The sequence below is a fragment of the Pleuronectes platessa genome, chromosome 11 (assembly GCF_947347685.1).
Source record: "Pleuronectes platessa chromosome 11, fPlePla1.1, whole genome shotgun sequence".
Taxonomy (NCBI): Eukaryota; Metazoa; Chordata; class Actinopteri; order Pleuronectiformes; family Pleuronectidae; genus Pleuronectes; species Pleuronectes platessa.
In genome coordinates, this window is record NC_070636.1 from 20,322,497 (window position 1) to 20,345,354 (window position 22,858).

Here is a 22,858-nt window from a genome sequence, read left to right on the forward strand (position 1 = left end):
ACTGCCTTTAAATAAACTATTTCTAAAGCTCAAACCATCATTGTATTTAACTTTATTTTAATTGTATTATTTTAGACTGTTGTATCTTCTTTATTTGTTTTATTTCTCTCGTTTACTTGGCGAGTGGCAACCAGCGTCACGGTGCATTACCACCACTGTGAGATTTTTTCAATATCCTACTTCTTCTTCTTCTTCCCCATTCGATCAGTATGTCTCTTGATATTTGAAAGCGTCTCCTTCTTCTAGTGGCAGATGGCAACGTATCACGTTATCTAGGCCATATTCAATTATTTTGTCCATTCCTGTCTCCCTCAGATAATGGAGCATACTCCCTATTCCAATGGTAAATCCTACTTCCAAGCTCAGTTCTTCCACTCCACTCTTTGCAATTTCCCTCTTTAGCTTTTCTCGTTCTCTAACATACTTATTGCAGTGAAGCATTACATGCTCCACTCACTCTATTTGGCAGTAATCACATAATCCTGTTAGATGTCTGGTTATTAAGTGCAGTGTATTATTGAGCCTAGTATGTCCTATCCTCAGCCTATAGACAAGATGTTCTCCTCTTCGATGCTCCTTCTTGCCGTCCTCACTGTGCTCATCTAGTTTCATTTTGTCTGCGCGACTCCACCTCTGTTTCTAAACTGTCTCGCCTGCTCCCAAGTGATGTCTTACTGACCTGTCTTTTACATGTATGCACATATTTGTATACATATACGTGCATAGGTGTACCACATTTTTAAATAAAATGAATAGTAAAATGTATTTATATAATCTCCTTTAAAGCAGTTACAAGGTACTTACGAGTTAAGATTTTTTTTTTAAAGGAAACAAAACAGAAAACAGTGAAAACAAACAATAAGAAACTATTTAAAAGCAATTTGGAAATCACAGAGCACAGCCATGGGAATTACAAATGTTGCAGATGAGACAAGTGTAAAAACAAGATAACATTTAATTCAATTATAAAACGATTAAACTAGTCTGTAGGGTCAGAAGTAGGAGGAAGCACACCTATAAAGAGGTGTCTTTAATGAGAGTTTTAAAAGAGGAGGAGTTTGTCAGACGGATCTCCTACGAGAGATTGTTCCAAATGTAAAGTTGCTTTTCGACACCACATTAAAATGTCATTACCACCAGGTGAAATTCAAAAGGACTGAAAAGCAACAGAGCCACCGCTGCTGGACGAACTGTTCAGTGATACCTGAGATACCTGCGGCCGGGACCTCAGGTGGCCGTGGTGGAAAAAGGTGAGGCGGAGGAGGAGGGGCAGTCGGACACAGCTTGAGCTTCCTGACACTCGAGAACAAAGCCTGTCAGTGTTCTAATCCTCTGATTAAAGACAGACAAAGGAGGACACACCCAGCCACTGACAGCCACTCACCTGAGATAGTAACACACACTGTTGACCCCCTCAGGCCACAGCCGGAGGGGATACCACACAAACACACACATATAGATATAGACACAAACAAATAATTTTAAGCCTGACAGTAAATATTTTTTTAACCTGTTTAAATTGAGTTGATGAAAGGGAGAGAGCACAGAGGTCGTTAATATTCACTTTATCTAGTAACAGAAAAAAGACAAATGATCCTCGGTTGTTTTTAACCAATTTTATTCTCTGATTCATTGATATCATTCTTATATCAGGCATTCATTTACAGCACTAAGGACTCACTGACAGGGCTCATATGAACAAACTGAATCAGCTCATCCTTCCTCTCCTCCCACAGCACCTCAGTAACATCGCTCTCCGGAAAATAGAATTATAATTTACTCTCTAAAATAATAACAGTAATATTACACTTGGAACAATCAAATGTACAATGACAACTCTGTGTATTGATCATCAAACAATAAAAAATAAAAAAAAGCTATATTCTTCTGGTTGTATTTAACATGATTGTGCGACAGGGCAAAGACACAACAGTCACCGAGGCTTCGTTGACACACAACACGACATCGGACTCATGATTTGTGCTGTGAGTGGAGTAGAAAGTTAAAAGTTAAAATAGAAATGTTTAACAGGAGCTGCAGTTTATTATTGTTTATTATTAAACAGATTGCGATCATTAAAAACCTTTATTCATGTGGAACTGGAATCACTCTACAGCAATAGATGATTTGAAAACAGTAGACATTTTGAGAAATCGATCTCGTTGCTCTTGATGAGACGAACACTCACATGTCTGTTGACTAAACATAACGCCAGGAGCTTATTGGTTTGGCTTCGATTACCCTGGATGAACAACATGTATCTACCATCATCTTTACAGTTCATTGATGAGCATGTTTCCACTATTATTCAGGGAAGAGGCAGACAGAGTAAAAAGCAGCGAAAGACAAAAGGTAGGAGATGCAACAGTCGCACAATCTGTGTGTTGTCGTTTAAACATGTTTCTGTACAGATTACACAACATAGAACATGTTAATTAGTGAGCTGTAGAGATACCTGGGAGTGCTTTTTATTGTTTATTGAGTGGAGAAAGCCTTTATGCTAACATGGGCTAATAGCTGCTGGCTCTAGCTTCCTATTTACTGCACATCTTTGTGTCATATCATCTTACACTCAGTCAGGAAGTGAAAACTTGTGAACGTCCACTCCTTCAATGTCAGTGAAGGTTGAAACTAGCGAATACTTGAGCATTCGCTGTTAAAAATCGAATCTTGATTGTGTGTAAATGCAGCCCTTGGTTTGGTATTTTCAATTTTACTGATGGCTTCTTCCGTGATCTGCTGTCGTGAGTCAGTCCTACAGTAACAATTCTCTCCAGCCAGAGGTGAATGTGTGTGTGTGTGTGTGTGTGTGTATTTGAGTCAACAAGAATACCAGTAAAATTAGGCCTATAAAGGAAACATTAATAAAACTATTTAACTGCCCATAAGTCATTTTTATACAATTTTCTAGATCTTCCCTCAGTGTGTGAAAGGACCATGAAATTGTGTGTGTTTGTTTTGGTACTTAATAACATGTAAACAAAATGTAAACTTTAAGGTTTGCGAATGCTGACTGTCACAGTAATGGATCTAATTGGAACTTATTTACATCTGTGAACAGGAAAAGAAACAAACACACACAGAATATGCACAGACGTCATGTGGCCGCACATACACAAACATGGGTGTACATGCACAGACACAAACAGGCACACAAAAAGTGCAGACTGACATAAACAAGCAATGTATCGGCACAGACTTACTCCCACACACAAGAGTCACAGCCACAGCAAGGCATTATGGGAAGGTTTGGTAGGGAGAAGCGTGTATGAATGTTCATATGTATTATTTGCATTTCTATGGTGTGTGTATGTGTGTATCTCTGAGGGTATGGCAGTAACACCTTATGCAAGTGTGTGTGTAAGTTGCACCCAGGCATGCTCTGTGTGTGTCTCATAGTGCTCTGGGTATGATGGTGAAGGGCAGAATGGGGCTGCTGGCCTCCAGCTCCAGGGCGGTGAGGAAACACTCAGTGGCAGCAGCAGCGTTTCCCTGAGCCTGCAACACCTCACCCAGACTGTTCCACACATCGTGAGCCGTACTGAGGACGGGAGGGGAGGGGAGGGGAGGAGAGGAGAGGAGAGGAGAGGAGAGGAGAGGAGAGGAGAGGAGAGGAGAGGAGAGGAGAGGATGAAGGGATGAAAGTAGAGGAAAGACAAAGAGAAGAAAAGAGTAAATGAAATCATGTTATTGCCACAAAATATAACAATGAAGTACAGTACATTATGCTGGCGTGCACAGACCCACAATCACAAACACACATACCTGTTGACCTGCACAGCGTCCCTCAGGACTTTCTCAGACAGACTGTAGCGCTGCAGCTGTTGGAGAATCAGACCCTGTGGAGAGGTAGAGACACAAAGACAGTGAACGACAAAAGAGAGGGAGAGAGAAAAATTAAAAAGGAAAATAGGCTGTTACGGTTCATTCTAAGGCTACATTAGTTGTGTGCACGAAAACATTATTATACAATCACTTCATTAAGGTTCAGTGGAGCTGAGTACTGATGCTGACTGGCTCTCTTATAACCTACTACTGCATAATGAATGGTTTTGGACGGTTTATGGTGTGGTGCATCCTATAAGTGTATGTGTTACAGGGATAGTTCACAGAAAAATGAAAATTCCCTCTAACTACTGACCACTATGCCGATTGATGGGTGGGTGAAGCGTTTGAGTCCACAAAACACTTCTAGAGTCTCAGGGGTAAACATTGTTCCAGTCAAATCCAATACTCTCCTCCTCTGGCCCAAGGGCACACGCATGGCTGCATCCGGTTGCTGACTTGCCGGCTTCAATCACGAAAATGAATGTCTGGGCTTCCAGACATAGGAGCAGTATAACAACTACACTTTGAGGGTTCTTTTTCTGTTGTTTTATTACGTCTGAGGAAGAGGTCACCTTGGCTGAAACACTGTTTACCTCCAGAAGTGTTCTGTGGACTCAAACACTTCACCCACCCCTCCATTGGTACAGGGGGGAGTAGATAATGAGTGCATTTTCATTTTTCGGTGACCTATCCCTTTAAGTTGTGCATTTGACAATGATACAACTGATTACATGGGTACAAGCCGAGCTATTATTCAAGCATTCTGCAGCATTCAGCAACTAACGACCGAATGCTTCCTGTTTACATTGGCACACACATTCCCAGCGGTCACGTGATGAGCATTTTCAACGTTAGTATGGGCAGGGATTAAAAATGATAAAGAGCAAAGACCCTTGTATGGACATTTTAGACGCTGTTTTCCAACTAAAACCTGGTAATATGGATGTGGCCAGAAAAAGAGGGAGGCAGTGTTTTCTCTCTTCACAGAAGGTCTGGCAGGACTCTCCCACGAGACTGTGGCTAATTACATAAAACACACAAACCCTCAGGCTGCCCGACACAGCAGATAGACACGACAGAATTTGTTATGTTCCCAAGAGACCAAACACAGGACAGAGCCGAAAGGAGAACATCAGAGTCTGAGTGTGAGTGTGTGTGTCTGTGTTGTGTATTACCAGTCTCTGCATGGTCTTGACATGTGTTGGGTTGATGGACAGGGCCTCCTCATACCAGCGTTTTGCCTCGTCTATGTTGCCCCTCAGCTCGGCTATCTGGCCCCTCGTGTACAGCACATTATGGGATGTGGGGAAGAGGTTGGCGGCTTCCTGGGTGCACGCTGAGGCCTCGGCAGGTTTCGACATGCTGATGTACACCTCGGCTATCGGAAAGAAACAAAGACAGTGAGGGAGACATTTCGAGTGTTTAACTCTGAGTTTAGATAAACAAATAACATCAACAATCAATGCAGCAAGTCTCCTTTAGTGTTATTCAATGTGTTTGAAACATCTTTTTAGCTAAAAGTTTGATATCACTATCATTAAGAATATAAAACAAAAAATTGAAATACAACTGGAAGTGTCCATTATATCAAATTAAGCCTGCAATTCCTTTTAACTGATGTGATACAGTACAAAGAGGACGCTGCCACAAAACAAGTAACATTTCTAAACCTGTCAAACTGAGCTGCATGAAAATGATTTTCAGTATCAAGGTAATTCAATGGTTGAGCCTTGTATTGCTGTGGTGAACACACAACGATACCAGCAGTGGGTGAGCGAGACAGAGGAAATGACTTTGATCTGTGCCTGTTCTGTGCTGCGATTGGGAGATTACATTAGCTGTGTCGCCAGTCTGGAAATGACCACCTCTGCCAGGAAGCAGCTAGAGAGATAACAAGGAGCAACAAAACAAACCTCCGTCTACATGTGTGTGCACGTTTCCTGCAACTGTTTACGTGCACTCTGTGTGTCTCCGAGCATCTGCTGCTGAACTCCAGGGGAAATAGAAACATACTGTTGTATACAATCCTGCAGGCTGATGCCAGAACACTCACTACAACCTCAAGTTTACCTGTTTACAGCAAGCCCAGCTAAATGCTCTTTGTCACTGTTAATAAAAATATATTTATGTACTTTCTTCTGCTTAAATGGAGTGAAATATATTAACAAACTTTTTCTGTTGACTGACTTGTCCACAAAGAGACGGGCTTTAAGATATGTTTAGGTTCACAGCAGACAAATGCTACATGAGTCTTGTGTTTGACTTTGTAACCTAACACACCTCAGACAGGTATAGGTCAACGGATTAGAGACAGTGGATTGTTAAAACTCACAGAAACTATTAGGGCACATTAACGAAGTCACTTACTGAATGTTATGGTAGCTTTATAGCACATATTTTTAGGTTTTGTCTGTGGGAGCGATGGGAAATAGGAAAATCCATTTTCACAGATTTCCCAGATAACGATTAAATGATCTTGATGAAAAAGGGACATTTAGACTTCTGATATTTTTGAGTGTGTGTAATTTGATGCAGAGCCAAAGAAAGTTCAGGGCCTAGTGAATACAAATTTCCATTAGGGGAGTGTTGGGCTTTAGTGGGAGACATTCTAGTTTTATTATATTAACTTCTCACAATATCTTTGTTTGAATGTGGTTTCATGAGGGGATTGTAGGTGCTAGTCGACCTTCACTTAGTTTCACTCTCTCTGTAAATCCTGTTGATATAATTTATTTAATGTTTATGTGCATACCTGCATGCAGCCAGATCTGAGCCAGGGTCATCCAGGGGTGGAGCGGCCCATGTTTGTGGGCGCTGCTCTGCAGGGAGGAGGCCACCTCAGACAGAGCCTGCTCTACACGACTGGCTGCTATGGAAGTAGCGTGCACCGAACCTGGAGGGAAAGAAACCATTACCAACCAACATTCACGCCATCTCCCAAGTACTGATTAATGCTACGGCAGTGTTAGGATAGCCATGTGCCACAATGCAGGGTTTTAAATCAACTAATCACAACAGCAGATTTCAATGATTTCCACAATTAAAAAAAAAAAAGGTTTCATGAAATCTGGAGGGTTTGTTTGCAGCCAAAAGCTCAAGACTCCACACGGGCACACAGTTTCCTGCGCCTGCACTACAGTCCTCTTCAGTCACTTCAGTCCACACCATTCCACACGTTACAACACACAGTGTTATGGCCCTGGATCAACCAGGTTAGAGTGAATTAATATCCATACCACCATGCATAATCACTGCATCACTCTGCTGATTAGTCTGTGATATTTTTCAAGTTGCATCAGATTGTTACAGGGATGCAAATTGGCCTCCTCATTGGACTGCAGATGTGCACTGCAGATCTGTGCTAACAAAACATGATTTATGGCTGGGAAACCCCTATAATGTGTCCCACATATTAATATATTGTCAAAAGTGACATATTGCATATACCTGAATATCATTGTATTCATAGCAACCGTCCCTGCAGCACAGTTCACTTTGGTGCATTAACAGCACAGATCATTAATTCACCTAAACAATGTACAGCTACATATGTTTTTTCCATGAGACTTCAGTGTCAGTGTAGTTATTGTCAGTGTCTTGAAGATCCATCCCGAGTGATCTGATCACATGTGGTCCGCGCTAAGTTCAGGTCTGAACGCACCCAAATGCCTCCTGAATATGTCCCGAGTTTCACTCACTTCCTCCTCTGACCTGCTAGTTTCATTATGAATAAAATGTATTTTAAAATCCTCAGTGCCAACGATATAAACACCGATCACCACATAATGATTGCATTCATTCAAGCCAAACCCTGACATCGGAAACATCTGTAAACTCAGACTGGCTAAAAACAACATAGTTTGGTCTTCTCGGAGACAAATGACGTACGTGATTATTTGCAGAGCGGGAAAGTGAAATCTGATCACAAGTGGTTACAGGAGACACATTCATGGTTCATTCTGAAACAAGATGTGAGACCACTTGAAATTGCTGGATACTTAAAAGATAGATTAGCAGTTTATTATCTCTTTAAACTCGTTAGTTACTTTCCATGTTTTAATGGAACTAAAACACTGATTAATGTGCAAATTTTTTATTTTTTTTATTTGCAGATTTCAGATATCAAGACCGGATTCTGAATTGAACTGTTTTGTCATTTCCAGCCTAGAGGGAATAGAGAATATAAAGATATGCCTTTCTAGCCTGAAACATGGACTAAATGAAAGGTGACTGGTGGTCACAGAGGGCTGGAATAAAAACTTTAATCTGATTAAGCATAGATGTCCTGTCCACTTGTCTTATTCTGGTTTCACATTGTCTGTCCTGTTTTCTCCATTCACTGCATCAATATGGACGGAGCGTCCGTGGCTTCAGGGAGACAAACTACCAACGTGTAAAAGATGAAGGAGATTTGAACATTTAAGCTCTGTGCGAGTGAGTGTGTGCGTGTCCCAAAAGAGGACAAGTGTTTTGCTGATAAGAGGATTAAGGAAAATGACAATACACTGTCTCTCTCTCACACAACACAAACACATTTGCAGCTGAGTATCCTGAGTTCGAAGGATAGACTACAAGAAACAACGTGTAAGATGGCAGCAGCCAACTTAATAAATCCCATTTAAAGACTTGCATACATACATTGACATTAGACATTAATTGTTCCCTAAATTAACCTCATTTTGACAGATATCAAAATATTTTTTGCAAAGGGAAATTTTCAGCCAGTTTACCCAAAGGCTAATAAAAACTCTAATATAATAATACGAGGGTTTTCAATGGATTCACTGTTCTTGTCGTGCTTAGTGAGACCTGTATCTAATACAGACCATAAGATGAAAACCTGACAGTGAAAGCGTGAAGCGTTGTTCAGTAAGTGATTAGTCTCCTGAACAGCTGGAGAAAGTGGAAGATGTGGTACTTATGGATTGCTTTCACTGATGCCATTTCTGTGACCCTAACGTTTAGGTATATTCATCAGCTGCATATTCAAACCCAAAAAATCGTGAAAATAAGAAAATACAGCTGACATACTGTACCATCAACACGACTAAAAGATCCTCACATCTCGTGTAATGTGCTTGCAGACATCAAGTCAAAGCAGAGGATATATGTACATATTGTCTTTGAACACATATCGTACATACATCTGAACCCCATCGGGTAAATGGAAAGTCAACAGGGCGGATGGACAGATGGGAAATGGATGGGAAAGGGAAGCTCAGATGGACGTTGGATGGCTACTTACAAACAGAAAACATGGAGGAAAAACCAAGAATGTTAGCGTTGTGACGGCCGTCTTGAAAAGAAGGAGGGATTGGGGGGAAAAACAGAAAGATGACTGTTAATGATTGAATGAGAGGAAGAGTCAGAGAGGAAACGTCATTGTGCGAAGAAAGAAGATACTCAGTCCACAGAGGATGACTGTGCAGAAGAGAGAGGAGATTTTTGTTCTTCACAGTCGCCTTTGAAACCACAGCAGAAGACACAGGCTCTTTCTACTTCGTTTTTTTTGTCAGAATGAAACAAAGTGGAAAATGAAACGAGACAAATGAATGGGAACTAAAAAAGCCTCACAGAAGAAAAAAGAAAGATAAGGAGGATGACCAATTTTAACAAAAAGACAAAGAGCTGGGGAGAGCAGATAGATGTGAAGAGAACGTAAGGGTTTGATCTGTGAACAAATATTTTCGGTATTGTCAAAAAACAACATTACTGATGTATAAATCCTGTACGAGTCAACCATGGCCATGTTATGTTTGAAGCTGTGTGTGTCAAGTGACAGAGTTCACCCGAGTTAAGTCACAAAAGCATCAAGCAACTGCGGCAGCTCCATTAACCTTCAGCTGCACTCAGATCCACACCCAAAGCAACATGCACAGGTTCACAGCAGGTGAGACAACTTCAGTATGTGCGACTATAAACACCACAACTTCAAGATTCACCTGGTCTAAGATCCCAGAGAGCTCTATAGGGATTTCTTTAAGAATATGTTGAGCTTTTGGGTCATCAGCTTGTTGGTCATCTCTATAGTTTAGTGATGAGTGATCAACATATCCCAGCAGAATTGGTCATGTTAGAGCTCTATGTTTATACTGTGGCAACACCATGAATGTTGTCTTTGAGTTAGAAAATAAGAAATGGAAACTGTGACTCAAGTTTCTTTTTACAAAAAGTCCTGTATATTTTTCTTGATGTCAACCAAGGTGAATAAAAGACCATAAACAAGTTTTACCTTACACTTACCCACACTGTCAGGTCATCACATCACCATATCTGACCAAAACTCTTTCTTCCCACGCTCCTCGAGCCAATCAAACACCGGACACCGCTATCTATCATCGCAATTTTGCCTGTGTGTCTTTCAGAGCGACTATTACACAACCACCCAGCTGATATCTGTCACATATCAACCTGAATGATTTCCGGGGGCGCACGTCGCCCATCATCCACTAGTTTGTTTAAATATTGTTGTATAGTTTTAAATCTTATTATTTTTGCTTTGCTACAAACAACATCTATTGCACTTTTAAAGTCTCCAAAAGAGGAAAAGGAGCCAGAGCCTTCAGCTATTAATCTCCTCTCCTGTGAAGCCATCTCTCTATGTTTAAGAGGCGGCTTAAGGCCTTCCTTTCTGATAAAGCTGCCTCTATAGGTCTAGATCGTCCGGGGACACATGAAACAAGGAACCTCTCTTTCCTCCTCTCCCTCTTCAGCAAATTAATGTATCATCAATACATATTACTAGGAATGCACTCATTACTAAATGTGAAAATTGACCAACAAGCCAATCTCCCAAAAGCTGCATATTTTCTAGGTCACTCTCCACACCATGCTACAAGGCAACTGGACTCAAGGGCAGATTACAGTTGGAGGAAAGATGGCGAAGAGTTGCGTGGTTGCAAAACGAGTGAGTCCTGGTCTTGGTGGATGTGGGAAGAAGTGGAGGAGGGGGGGGATGAGGTGGAAGTGGCGGGAGGAAGGACGGGTTTTTGGGTGGTGGAGGAGGCTGGAGAATGAACACAGGGGAGGAAGGGGAGGAAGGGGAGGAAGGGGAGGAAGGGGAGGAAGGAAAGAAAGGGGAGGGTGGCGGAGATGAGAAGGTGGAAATGGTGGATGGGGAAGTGGGGGATACTGCTTCAGAACCAGAGTGAGAAGAGGAAGAAGCTGAGAGTAAAACAAAGGAAATAAAACGATTGAAATCAAACAAGGGACAGAGAAAAAACATAAAAACAGATTTTATTCTGGAATTATCTAAAACTATTTTGACAAATAGTATAATTAAGTTAAATAATAAGAATGATGAGGAATCAAAAGAAATAGGAAGAAAACAATAGGCCCGGTAAAGAAGCGTAGGCACAGATATAGTATGCCATGTGTAGCAATGGAATTTATTAAATTAAAAAAGAAAGAAGAGGCCATGTCTCAATCTTGATTCCTTTGCACAATTAAATTGAAATTAGCTGATATTCAAAACACAAAAATACGTCAGGGTCACTATTATAGATACAAACTAATGTCTGTGTATGAATCTTTGTTTAATGAGAAACGTTGCACAACTGGATGTATTTGTTGAGATGGTGAGGTGTGTGTGTGGGTTTGTGTGTGTGTGTGTGTGTGTGTGTGTGTGTGTGTGCCTACCAGTCTCGGGGTCACTGAAGTCAGGAAGAGTCATGGCGTTGAGCTGTCTTCTGTCTGCCATGGCTCTATCCAACAAACTGCTGCCGCGCCCTGAATCACTGCCATAAAACATGCATTTATGTCAACAAGGGCACAAATACACACACAAATGTGACAAATGAGCTTTTGCTCATTTTTTATTTAGCTAATTTGAGTTGCTAAGCAAACATGGTCTCCGGTACCCATAAATACTTTGGTTTATTAGCCTCCTCTTGTCCTCTTAGTTACTTTCTGTGAGAAACAGAATCTAGTTGCACTAACACTTCCTATATTCAAAATAACCCTTTATATTTACAACTTATTTCAATACATCTACCTCTGAAACATATACAGTATTCCTCCATGTATGATGAAACCAAAAAAAGTCATATCCATTGTCAGTTAAGTTTATAATTTATCTTTTGACTCTAGCAAACTATTATGTTGGAGCAAGTGTTGATGACCTTTCTAATTCACTACAGACGCAAAAATGAAAAAACTAAACAAAAATGATCAAAATATCTCAGGATGGAAAGGCTGTGTAGAACACATAGAAGACGCTGATGTCAAGACAGCTTTTGGTTCTAAGGTCGGATGTCAATGTCGATGGGCAGTAAACAAAAACACCTGCCTTTGCTTGCTGCACCCCCCCCCCCCCCACCCCACCCCCACCTCACCTAAGAGGAGATGTCGGTGTTGTTGTGAATGCGTCTGACCAGAGGATTTCCTGCTACGTTGTCCATGTGTGAATATGGCTTAGTGTGAAACTAGGATCTAAGAATTTGTTCCAAGAACAACTAACTAAGAACAACAAAAAAACAAACACACAAAATCTGAATGAGGAATGACGTTTTTTTTGCATTTTGAGAGTGTGTGCGTACCTGGGGTTGGTAAGGTTGTAAAAGCTCTTCCAGATTTGCAGCATGTGTTTACAGGTGAGCAGAGCTTCCTCTGGTCCTCTGCACATCGACTCAAGTTTCACCTTGGTATACAATAGACTGAAGGATAAAGCACACACTTAAATACACAGTAACCTGAAACTAGGTCTAATGAAACGGAAGTGAATACACGTGCGTGTGCTTTCAATGAAACGTAGCAATTGTGTGTGGATCTTACTTGAAGTTCTCCGGATACTCGGACAGGGCCATCTCTATAATATTGAGACCGTCGTGGTAGTGTTTCTGGGCAGAGAGCAGCAGGGCCAGCAGATGAAGGGAGTGGACATCATCCCCTTGAAGCCGCAGCGCCTGTCGAACATACCCCAGTGCCTCTGGGATCTACACACACACACATATACAGACTAAGGGTTTTACTACAGTTGAGATAAAAAGCATCATGTAAAGTGTCCGGTCTTAAATTCCCTGATGCTCCCAACCTTTTGCAGATTCCCTTCTAAAATGTCAACATTCATAACAAATGTATCCAGTTTTTACTATGACACAGCATCTTACCTGTCTGGACACAGCAAGCTGCAGTGCCAAGTAGAAGGCTGCGAGGTGGTCAGTTGAAGACAGACTCTGAGCTCTACGCAGAGAGAGAGAGAGAGAGAGAGAGAGTTTGTATTCAGACATGCTGAATAAGAAATTAAATAAGATTATATGAAACTTTAACGATCCCTGGGGGAAATTAGGTCGTTGCAGCCGCAAAATGGTAAAAGGCTAGCAAAGACTGCGAGGTAATATAATATGGAAGAAATCAAACCAGAGCACATTTAGAAACAGTTAACAACTACAACACTGACATTAAAACATTTAGACACAATTAACAACACTATCAGAACATTTTTATGGAAGGACGTAGTCTAAGGACAGAAGTGTGGGCCAATCAATCTTCTTAGTGCGCAGATTGCACAGATACAAGCATATTTAGTGTGTCAAAAGATAAAGGGTAGTTCTGATAGGGTTGTGTCTTTATACCAGTCTTCATGTTGTTACATTGAAAAAAAGCAAAAGCTCCAGTCGAAAATAATTGTGTGGAAAATGTGGGAGTAAAACAGAAAACAGAAAGAGAGCAACATGGCTCAGTCCCAACCTCTGGAAGGCACCCAAAGCTTTCCTCTGGTAGTCCTCCTGCATGCTTCGTAAGGAGGCTAAAGAGACGCAGACACAGAGACAGCCAAAACAATCAAAACAGCCACAATCCACAAAACAGGAAACGCATTTCTATTGCATTTCTTTTGAAAAAAGAAACAACAAAGTGCTTCATTAAGTAAGATTCTCATCCTTTTTCAATCAATGTACAATAACACATAAACCCAAATAAAATTCAGACTTACCATCAGTGGCTTTAAGGCTGTAAACCAGCCCAATGGCCAAGAAGCCTTTGGCTCTGAACTCAGCCGCTTTCTCCCCCATGTCTATCACCATCTTAGCAAAGCACTCACCATCATCCAGCTGAATTGTTTGAGGGAAATGTAATAAAGAGAGAAAAAACGAAAGGGAGTTGGCGATAAAATGATTTTAGAAAACATAGAGGGTTGAACAAAGAAAAGTGACATACACAGAAATATAGCGTAACAAGACTTTACCACAAGTCTCTTAAATAACTGAGATGCTTTACAAATCAGCACTGTTTGAGATCATGTCTGTAGAATGGCCATTACCCAGTGCAAGGCTCCGATACACAGCTTGACAGCCAGCAGAGGGATGGTGGGGTCGTCAGGCTTTAGACGAATGCATTCCTTAAGGACCTTAACAGCACGAGCAGATTTGCCAGCTGCCATTAGTGACAAGGCGAGCTGGTACCACAAATGGAATTCTTCAAAGGCAAACTTCATGGCCCTCTCCAAACACTGGACAGATTGGACAAAGGACACATTTCATTAGAATCATTAGGGTACATCAATTTTAGTAACCAGCTAAATCCAAAATCTTCTTCTGAGTTTTTTCATTTTGATTTTTAACATATTGGACACTTCATAGGATCACTTCCGGTTTGGTAATTTCTATTCAAAGTAAAACCACAATGTTCGTTTTGTGGCTGCAAAGCATTATGTTGAGCTGAGTTACAGAGCTTTTATTTTGAAAAGTTGTGAACTCTGGTCTGAAGATTATGTTGACTGCTTCACAGACATCTGAAATAGCTAACATGCAATGTAAAAAGAAAACAACACCTTTATTTTTTGGAATGAAAAACATTGTTGATAAAATCTTCACTGTATATAAACTGGGTAGGATGAACACAAAAGAGTCTAACTTCACTCTACACCACAGACTGTTAATAAAAAGCTCTGCACACAACATCCAGCACACAAGGAATCATTCTGAAGCAGCTCTGGAACATTAACACAAGCCAAGAGAGCAGACAGGTTTAGAACGGGCACTGACCTAGTCTAGCTAAATTCAACCATCACCAGCACTTTAAAGCCTATTCCATTTTAGTAAGACATTGATGGGAAAGTCAATATTGGTGTATAATGGTTGTTTGGGCCTTCAACACTTTTAATTATCACTGTGATGGTAATAATACTCACCTCTGACAGCATCTCGTACTGCCCCCTCCTCCCCAGAGCTATAGTGAGCAGGTCGTACACCACAGACGCCGACTGTAGGCTGATGATACGATCATTGTTGTGTTCAGGAATTCTGCTCAAGACGGCATCACGGTTAGCCTGAAACACAAATTCACACAAGGATAGATATTAGTTTATAGTTTTTAAAACAGCAGTAGAGTAGAGGATCCAATGTTTTAAGGCTAGTGTGATTTTCCACTGGGTGTTTGTGTCTCACCATGGACTCACTGATGAGCAGCAGCAGCAATGCTTCTTCTGTATTCTCCTGAGGGCAAAACAAACTGAGAGAGAGAAAAGCACCACGTGTTAGAATGATGGAGTCAGACATGGTAAGAGCCGCTAAGCAACCTGCATTTTGGTGTCATAGTATAATTTGTATTGTGTATTTGCTAATATTTAGTTATATTCTGCCCTAGGAACTAATTTTAGGGCTTATCGTTTTACGACATTGGAAAATACCGTAGTGTTAGTGCACATGCGTAGCTAGATATTTTTTGTGCAAAGTCTTTGGAGCAGAGTTATTGACCATGACCCCCATGAAAGGTGCAACTGGCAGTGTGAATCGAACAATGGAAAAGTAACGGATATTTGGGCTTTATGTGTCACCAAGCCGGTGATGGACCGAGCCAAGGTGTTGGGACAACTGTTTTGCTTGAACCCCTTACATAAACCATCCCAGTTTTTTTCTTGCCTCCGGTTGTAGCATGTTTACATTGAGTTTTCACAACAAGGCCAGAAGTATTTCAGTTTGACACGAGTCAAACTTAGTAATCACTCTGCAGGCTAACATTAAGTGGCCTATTGGAACGTGGAACAAAGTAAAACGGAAACTACGAACATTAAGAGAAAGTGGGAGAATGAAGTGAAAAGTGATGGAGAAGATGCAGAGAGTTACCGGTGAAAAATTCCACTGGCAACAGATCTAATTTTAGAACCATGTTGGCGATTTTTCTCCATTCTCCAAGTTTAGCATCAAGAAAAACATTATCACTTACTTCTCTCCTGAGTACACTCGTGGGCGTCGGCTTAGGTTGTAGTTCTTGCTGTGAGTGTGTCCTTGCCGCGTTGGATCGTCCAATGGTGACACCGTGGGCGGGTCTTCCAGAGGGGACCAGTAACTCTGTTCACACATTCCTCTGAGCAAGATCTCTGCAAGCTGTCGGGCTATGGTCTGCATGCACACATATTCATACACATTAGTAAAAAGATACTTTGGCAACTACACAGCAGCAGCAATCTGTTAACTTGGCGCTAACTATACTTCGTTTTGCCACTGGGATCTGCAGTCTTCTGTTAGCATGTAATACAAAAATCTAATAAATTCTAAGTGAAATAAATAGGTAACCTCCCCACACATCACTCACCATGCGCAGGTTCTGTGTGGTTCTGGTCTCAACAGCCCGAAGAATCTCTCGAAACCGGCCAACACCTTTTGTGAGGTTGCTATGGCAATATAGAGAGGAAACAGGGGAGAAAAAAACACTTGTCAGGATCTGCAGTTATGATAGTACAAGATATTTCAAATTGTACAACAAACCTTTTCAAGTTTTTGTGTGAGTCACTGACTGGGAATATTTAGTAGCATCAATAGCAGATGTTTCTAGTTAGTAGTTTTCACTAAGATGTCTAAAGTTGATGTTGTAAAGCTAAAGAAAGTACATCCTGAATACTGCCTTCTGCGTCTCAGGACTTTGGTTCTTAAAGTTTGTTCATATATTGTTAACATTTCATGCTTGTGCCTTCAAACAAGATCACATTTTAATTTAAAACTCAGAAATGGAGTAAGACGAAAATCATTTACTTTTTCAAAATTTAAAGCCATCACTTAAGCATTCAATAAGAGAGATGGTATATCTTATCCCAGAATTTAATTTGGATGATCAGTTTCTTCCTTTTTGGTTTGTTAATTTTTCCTCAGAGATGGGAGTGAATCCATTGCAAAAAATATACAAGACATATGCAGATTTCCCTCAGCCCAATCTTTGTTCTAGTACAAGACATTAGCAGTTGCAACAGTCATGCTGTATTTAAAACAACAAAAGCGTGGGAACTACTTTCAGCTGCACTGAGAATGTTATTTAACTGTCTTCACGCTTTTAACAACCTGCTTTGTAACACCATCTTTGCAAAGTGGGTGTAAAGTGCCCACAAGGGTTTTTCTTAGAGTCTGTTTGGACAACTGACGTCCTTTCTAAATAAGAAAACAGGTCAACATTTAAGAGCAGAGTAAATAAAGGTAAGAAGGCTTTGTTATGCTTTCTCACATTTATCTGCCTTTTATATTTATCTACCACCATCTGTTTCCCTTGCTCACCCATTCTTGAAGTGGATGACGTGGGCCCTCTGCAGGCCAGTCTCCAGGAAGTAGCCCAGCTCCTGGTCCTGGGCCGTTGGCCCAGGTTTTGGGCTGCGATTCTGAATCCCTGCGGACAAGGCCTGCAGAAAAACACACACAGGGGTAAGGAGATAAATTAGAAACAGTTCAAACTAATTTGTGTCTAAGTTTATAGACTATTTTTTGATTTAAATATTTTTTGGTCATTTTTAAATATTCCTCCTGTTCACAATGTTTCTCTGTAGTTTTTGAATTTGATCAGCTATGCGTTGCAGTTTTCTAATTATACCTTATATCACATCCCTACTATCACACCTTCTGTTAGATGAGTTTATGGGATATATCTCACATGACTTTTAGTAGAATGTTGAAGATGGGAATCTTTGATTTGTATCCTCCCATCTTTTATTATATTATACTTGCCAGCCTAGTATGTGTCCCAAGACACGGTCTCCAAATAAAGACAAAGAGATTTGTTTGCCAGTGGGTTGTCATGGTTGGTAATGCATTAGTCAAACTTGCACGCTGTTGGTGGTGCAATATTCATCAAACTCCCTCAGGGAAGCACAGACACATGCACACAGACACACACACACCTTTTCAGCCTCCTGCAGGTACAGAAGAGCGATGTCTCCAGACTTTTCATAGCATGTGATGATTTCTTGGTCTCTGTCTGTTGTGCTCCTATTAGACGATGGAGAGCCAGTGTTCCTGTTGGACAGAGATGGAGAAGTAGCTGGGACCTTCTCTAGACACAGTCCTAAGGGGAGAAGATGAGTGAGTGATCAATTTGACAGGAAAAGAAACAAAATGTGACAAAGGCCATGAGTCAATTATCAGTGTGTGGTATTTCTTTTTGCCTGTCAAAGAGATTTTTATTGGACTTTCTTGGTGTAGTTTTTGACACTGGGACGATAATCTTACCCTACTGATGTTATCAAAACAGTCTGCCTTGAGCCACGAAATATAATATATGTTTATAGTCATACATTGATTAAATACCAATCTTGAATCTAAGTTATATTGTGTTGTGTTTCACAGGCAAATCAAAGAATAAAATGACAATAAAAAAGGGAAATATCAACAGAATAAATATTATTAAGCGATTTATTTATATAATTACTCCTTATGTTAAACTACTACAGTTGTGAGAGTATGACATCACGTGGAGAGAAGTGGTACTGCAGGCATTAATGCAGATTAGACTGGGGTGACGTTAAGGACATGAGACATAGATAACTGTCTGTAGCTGTGTGTCTGTGTGTGTGTGTGTGTGTGTGTGTGTGTGTGTGTGTGTGTGTGTGTGTGTGTGTGTGTGTGTGTGTGTGTGTGTGTGTGTGTGTGTGTGTGTGTGTGTGTGTGTCTACAGACCTTTAGTAGCATAAGCCTCTGCTATCATGGAAAGTCTATATACAGGAGCTCCCGCCAGCTGCATGTCATCCATATTTACTCTGGTGTAGTGACCTGTCAAAACAAATGTATTGCATTAGAAAATAAATGTATTGATTTTATATGGCGATATTTCATATATACAATCAATTACAGTTATTCAATAAATAAAATAAAAGGAATCAAAAGGAATAGTGTGTTATAGTCTTTTGCTCATTTGTGTTATCTGCAGATCACAATATGTCCATATACTAATGTACAAGTTTTTTCTACTTGCTCGTGCAATCATCCTGTGCAATTGCACTTTATAACATTTCTATTCAAACCACTTCTAAAGTGAAAGGTGTATGTTCTGTACATGTTTGCAATTTGTATTTTTTATAATTTGTTTATATGTATTCTATAGCCTTATATATATATATATTTGTATTCTCTTGTCTACCTTATTCTGACTTGCCTGCTGCTGGAACTACTAGATTTCCCTGGTGTGTGGATCAATAAAGTTTGCTCTTATCTTATCTATACATATATGTTTTAATGATTAGCGGTCATTTTTGTATGTATGAATATTACACATTGATACATGTGGCTCTTTCTGAGGCTTCTGTGTTTTTCTGGGTAGTTTTTCCTCTCTCTTGCTGAGGGTTAGGTCACACATTGTCCAGCCCTATGAGCCAAACTGTAATTTGTGAATATGGGCTATACAAATAAAATAGATTGATTGATTGATTGTAATAGTGTGTATTACCTAAAGCGTCTCTGTATTCTCCTTCAACATAGCAGAGTTTAGCCATCAGCACGCTAGCCTCCAGGAGGTAGTCGGCCTGTAGAACAAAGAATGGGAAGTGTTTTAATGAAATTAGAGGAAAGCACATGCTCCATACATCCATGTGGAAACCCCTCTACCCACCAACACACAGAACAAGAAGTTAACAATTCTAAGTTCATATGTTCAAACCTGGTATTAAAATGTCCCTAAATGTGTCTCCTGTGATTTATTTGATTGAAGCTCACTACCCCACTTTATATGCCATAGACCAAACTATGGATGGGTATGTAACAGATGTGACGGATGCTTGTGTCAATGTGTGAGTGCGTGTCAGGACGGGCAGAGAGAATCAATGCAGCTCTCTCACAGAATTACATTTTACTGATTATGTGGTGGTCAGTGTTGATATAGTGGCAGTAACCTCAAACCAAGATCTTTTCAATGTATGGAGACCGAATGTGTCAAATAAAATTGTGTCCATCTTCTGAGCAGACTATCCTTAATATGAGGCCCAGGACACATTTGTATGTGGTCTGAGTGATCAGATGTAAGGACACATTTGCGCTGACCACTTGTGATTGGATCACTCAGGATGGATGTGAATACCAGGTCCAAACTGGGTTAATGTTCCACTCAAAGCTAAGGATTTTGCAGAGAAAACATAATGAACTGGGTTTCCATCTTTAACATAAGTAGAAAAACACGATGCAATAGAGACAGGAATATATAATGTCAACTTAGCATGTATCCCACAAAAAACAACAGATCTAACTGCTTCAAACATAGAATTGGAGATACCATACAAAATCTGACAATAAATAAATGAGGAACAAGAACTAAGAAAACTAATTTGAGTCATCAATCAGTCGATCATTGGTTACCTTGAGGTTCCGTCTGTCCAGAGCAGCAGTGAGGTGTTTCCTGACCTCCACCAGTTTTGGTCGTGGGCCCCGGGGACTGGATCCCTGTTTGATGGGATTCTCCTTCAAGTATGTCTGAAGCTTGCATTCTCCCAGCAACAGCTCCCCAAGGTCATCTACAAATAAACATCAGGAAAGTGTAAAGACCACAACATCATTGTTACAGATTTAACATAAATAAAGTATGGTTCAGTCTGGAGAAAATATACAGTCAGTCATCTAAGGACAATATATGGCTATTGGCTAATCAAGGATTACTGAATAAGGTTTTAAGGTCAATCTACTGCCAAACTAGGATCAATCTTATATGAATTGATATACTTGATTGAGACTGTAGGAAACACATCAACATACACTTCTTTACTGGCACACATGCTGGCCAGAATTATGAATAGTCACAAGCTCCAAAATCGTATGTTTAGCAGATAAAATGGTGAACTGACCACTAATCGTCTTATTCAACACTTAAAACTGATCCCAGTCAGTAAGCAGAGCTAATAGCTCTCATATGCCAAAGTACAGTCATGCTGACATTCCACAATGGCAGCATTTTCCACAACAGTCAGGAATCTACTGTGATTTTCACTCTACTAAAATAGAAAAGTAGCGGCTTGTTGTGTTTGCTATTACCAAACATTAAATTAAACAGTTTTAGTGTATGTTATAATCACATTTATTGAGCGCAACAATCTTGTTTCTTAAATCAGGAGACTTAAAACTTTCACAAACAAAAGCTTTTGGAATATTTTTCTGTTTAAAACTACATTAATTAAGTTTTCTTCGTCCTCTAAACAGGGGCTGCGAGCCTTGGGCCAGATACTGTGTCCAAATGTGCCTGTGATGGCTGTGTATGCTTGATTGCACTGTGTGTGTGTGTGTGTGTGTGTGTGTGTGTGTGTGTGTGTGTGTGTGTGTGATCGGGTGGATGGCAAAACTCTACTGTAAAGAGCTTTGAGGTGTCAATATTAGACTTTTAGGGCAATTGATTTTTCGCTCTTGATGCTGATTAGTAATAACTATATTACACTGAAATACATGGATCTTGTCAGGGACCTAATAGGAAATATGAATCACGCGTAGAGTGTTTATGTAAGGGAAATTCATTAACTACCAAGAGCAGGCTGTATATAAGATAGTTTACAGTAGTGTATAATTAGTGTATAAAAGGAGTAAAGTATCTCCTGTGTGGCAGGTTCGTGATATTTGAAAGTCTATTGATCAAGACGTTTAAGTTTATATGATGATGAGGATACAAACGCCAGATCAGTACAAGTAGGATGTTATATGGAAAATATAAATGTGAACAAAGCACAGTGTGAAGTATTCATAATAGTTTACTGTACTGTCAGTGGTGCAGCTTAACATCATTAGCCTGCAGTTTGACAGCTAGCTTTGTAGCCATCACGCAGCTTAGCCACATAGCAGAGCTAGCTGTGATCCATTACATTACATCACATGTCATTTAGCTGGGGCTTTATTCCAAAGCGACTACCAATGTGTGCATTCAACATGTATCAGCTTGTACACTCAGCTAGTGCCAGTGGACTTCCTCCTGGTGGGAGAGCTGGACCAGTGACCTGAGCTGTCTGTCAGACCACTGGAGCTCAGACAGTTGAATCCATCCCTTTTTTTAAATCAAACTAGCATTATGTCAGTGCGTCCAGAGCTAAAACCTCCAGTGTAAATAAACCAGTAGTGACCTTTGCTAGCTAACTGGCTCTGAGCAGTGCTGGAAAAACTCCCATCACCTGTCCGGAAGTAGAGGACATGAGAGCAGGGACAAGGCCCAGTCCACGAACCAGCAGTTTCTCACCGTTTGATATGAGCTTGGCCGAGAGCTGCCGCACTAGCTCCGGTATCTTGTCCCATTGTCCCTCTGAGCGGCACCGCTCGATCTCCGTCTCCAGGCGGGAGCCAGACTTCCTCGCTGTCATTGTCGTGAGCTCGGTGGACTGGACAAAAACACCGGAGAGGATCCTGCCCCACTGCAGTAAAGCTAACCGTATCTTCCGGTTAATACTTTCGAAATAAAGCAGAGGTTACCGGTGGTTGAAAACAAAATGACAGAGGCAGCTGTTGTCATACAAAGTCAGATTTTACTGCTTTATCCCAGTGAGACCAAGAGAGAGAGAGAGAGAGAGAGAGACAGAAAACAGGCAAAAGCATCCTGGACAATGTTTCTAAAGCAAAGCAGTGACATCAAGTGGTTAAACAGATAATCCACGTACAGTCCAGACTATTTTGGACTGATGCACGTATGTCCATATATGTCTATTTTTATAAGGACACTGAGCTCAACTACACCGGAGTCAAATTCGTAGTATTTGTAATCATACATAAAGCTGATTCTTCTTAAAGACCCAAGTCTCAGGTTTTATTGAGAGCAGGTTTATTTCATAGGCTGTTGATGTGTATCAATTAATGTAGACAGGTTCAGTTGGACACTGCGT

General features: G+C 40.6%; 1 protein-coding gene across 2 annotated transcripts; it reads right to left on the reverse strand.

Moving 5' to 3' along the window:
* Positions 1-1,601: 1,601 nt before the first annotated feature.
* Positions 1,602-22,419, reverse strand: ttc7b (tetratricopeptide repeat domain 7B). Of its 2 annotated transcripts, XM_053433984.1 has the most exons (23): positions 22,222-22,419; positions 20,370-20,524; positions 19,468-19,543; positions 18,702-18,794; positions 17,927-18,090; positions 17,310-17,431; positions 16,360-16,438; positions 15,991-16,166; positions 15,213-15,276; positions 14,957-15,094; positions 14,087-14,275; positions 13,760-13,877; positions 13,516-13,573; positions 12,936-13,008; positions 12,601-12,761; positions 12,366-12,482; positions 11,472-11,564; positions 10,693-11,003; positions 9,074-9,124; positions 6,581-6,721; positions 5,004-5,206; positions 3,766-3,839; positions 1,602-3,541 (listed from the first exon to the last, which is right to left on the reverse strand). In XM_053433984.1, exons 1-23 carry the CDS (start codon positions 22,340-22,342, stop codon positions 3,394-3,396), a joined length of 2,925 nt encoding a protein of 974 aa, XP_053289959.1. In that variant the 5' UTR covers positions 22,343-22,419; the 3' UTR covers positions 1,602-3,393. The 2 variants fall into 2 exon arrangements, with proteins under 2 accessions (XP_053289959.1, XP_053289958.1); XM_053433983.1 differs by lacking the exons at positions 9,074-9,124; positions 10,693-11,003 and having other exon boundaries at positions 11,467-11,564; positions 22,222-22,417.
* Between the last annotated feature and the right edge of the window lie 439 nt (positions 22,420-22,858).

Coding starts and splice junctions, on each gene's coding strand:
- ttc7b (XM_053433984.1), bottom strand. CDS start 22,342: ATGACAGCGAGGAAGTCTGGCTCCCGCCTGGAGACGGAGATCGAGCGG. Junction 17,432..17,926: donor ACCTGCAGGAGGCTGAAAAG/GTGTGTGTGTGT, acceptor GTTTTTCTGCAG/GCCTTGTCCGCAGGGATTCA. Junction 3,542..3,765: donor GACGCTGTGCAGGTCAACAG/GTATGTGTGTTT, acceptor TCCCGTCCTCAG/TACGGCTCACGATGTGTGGA.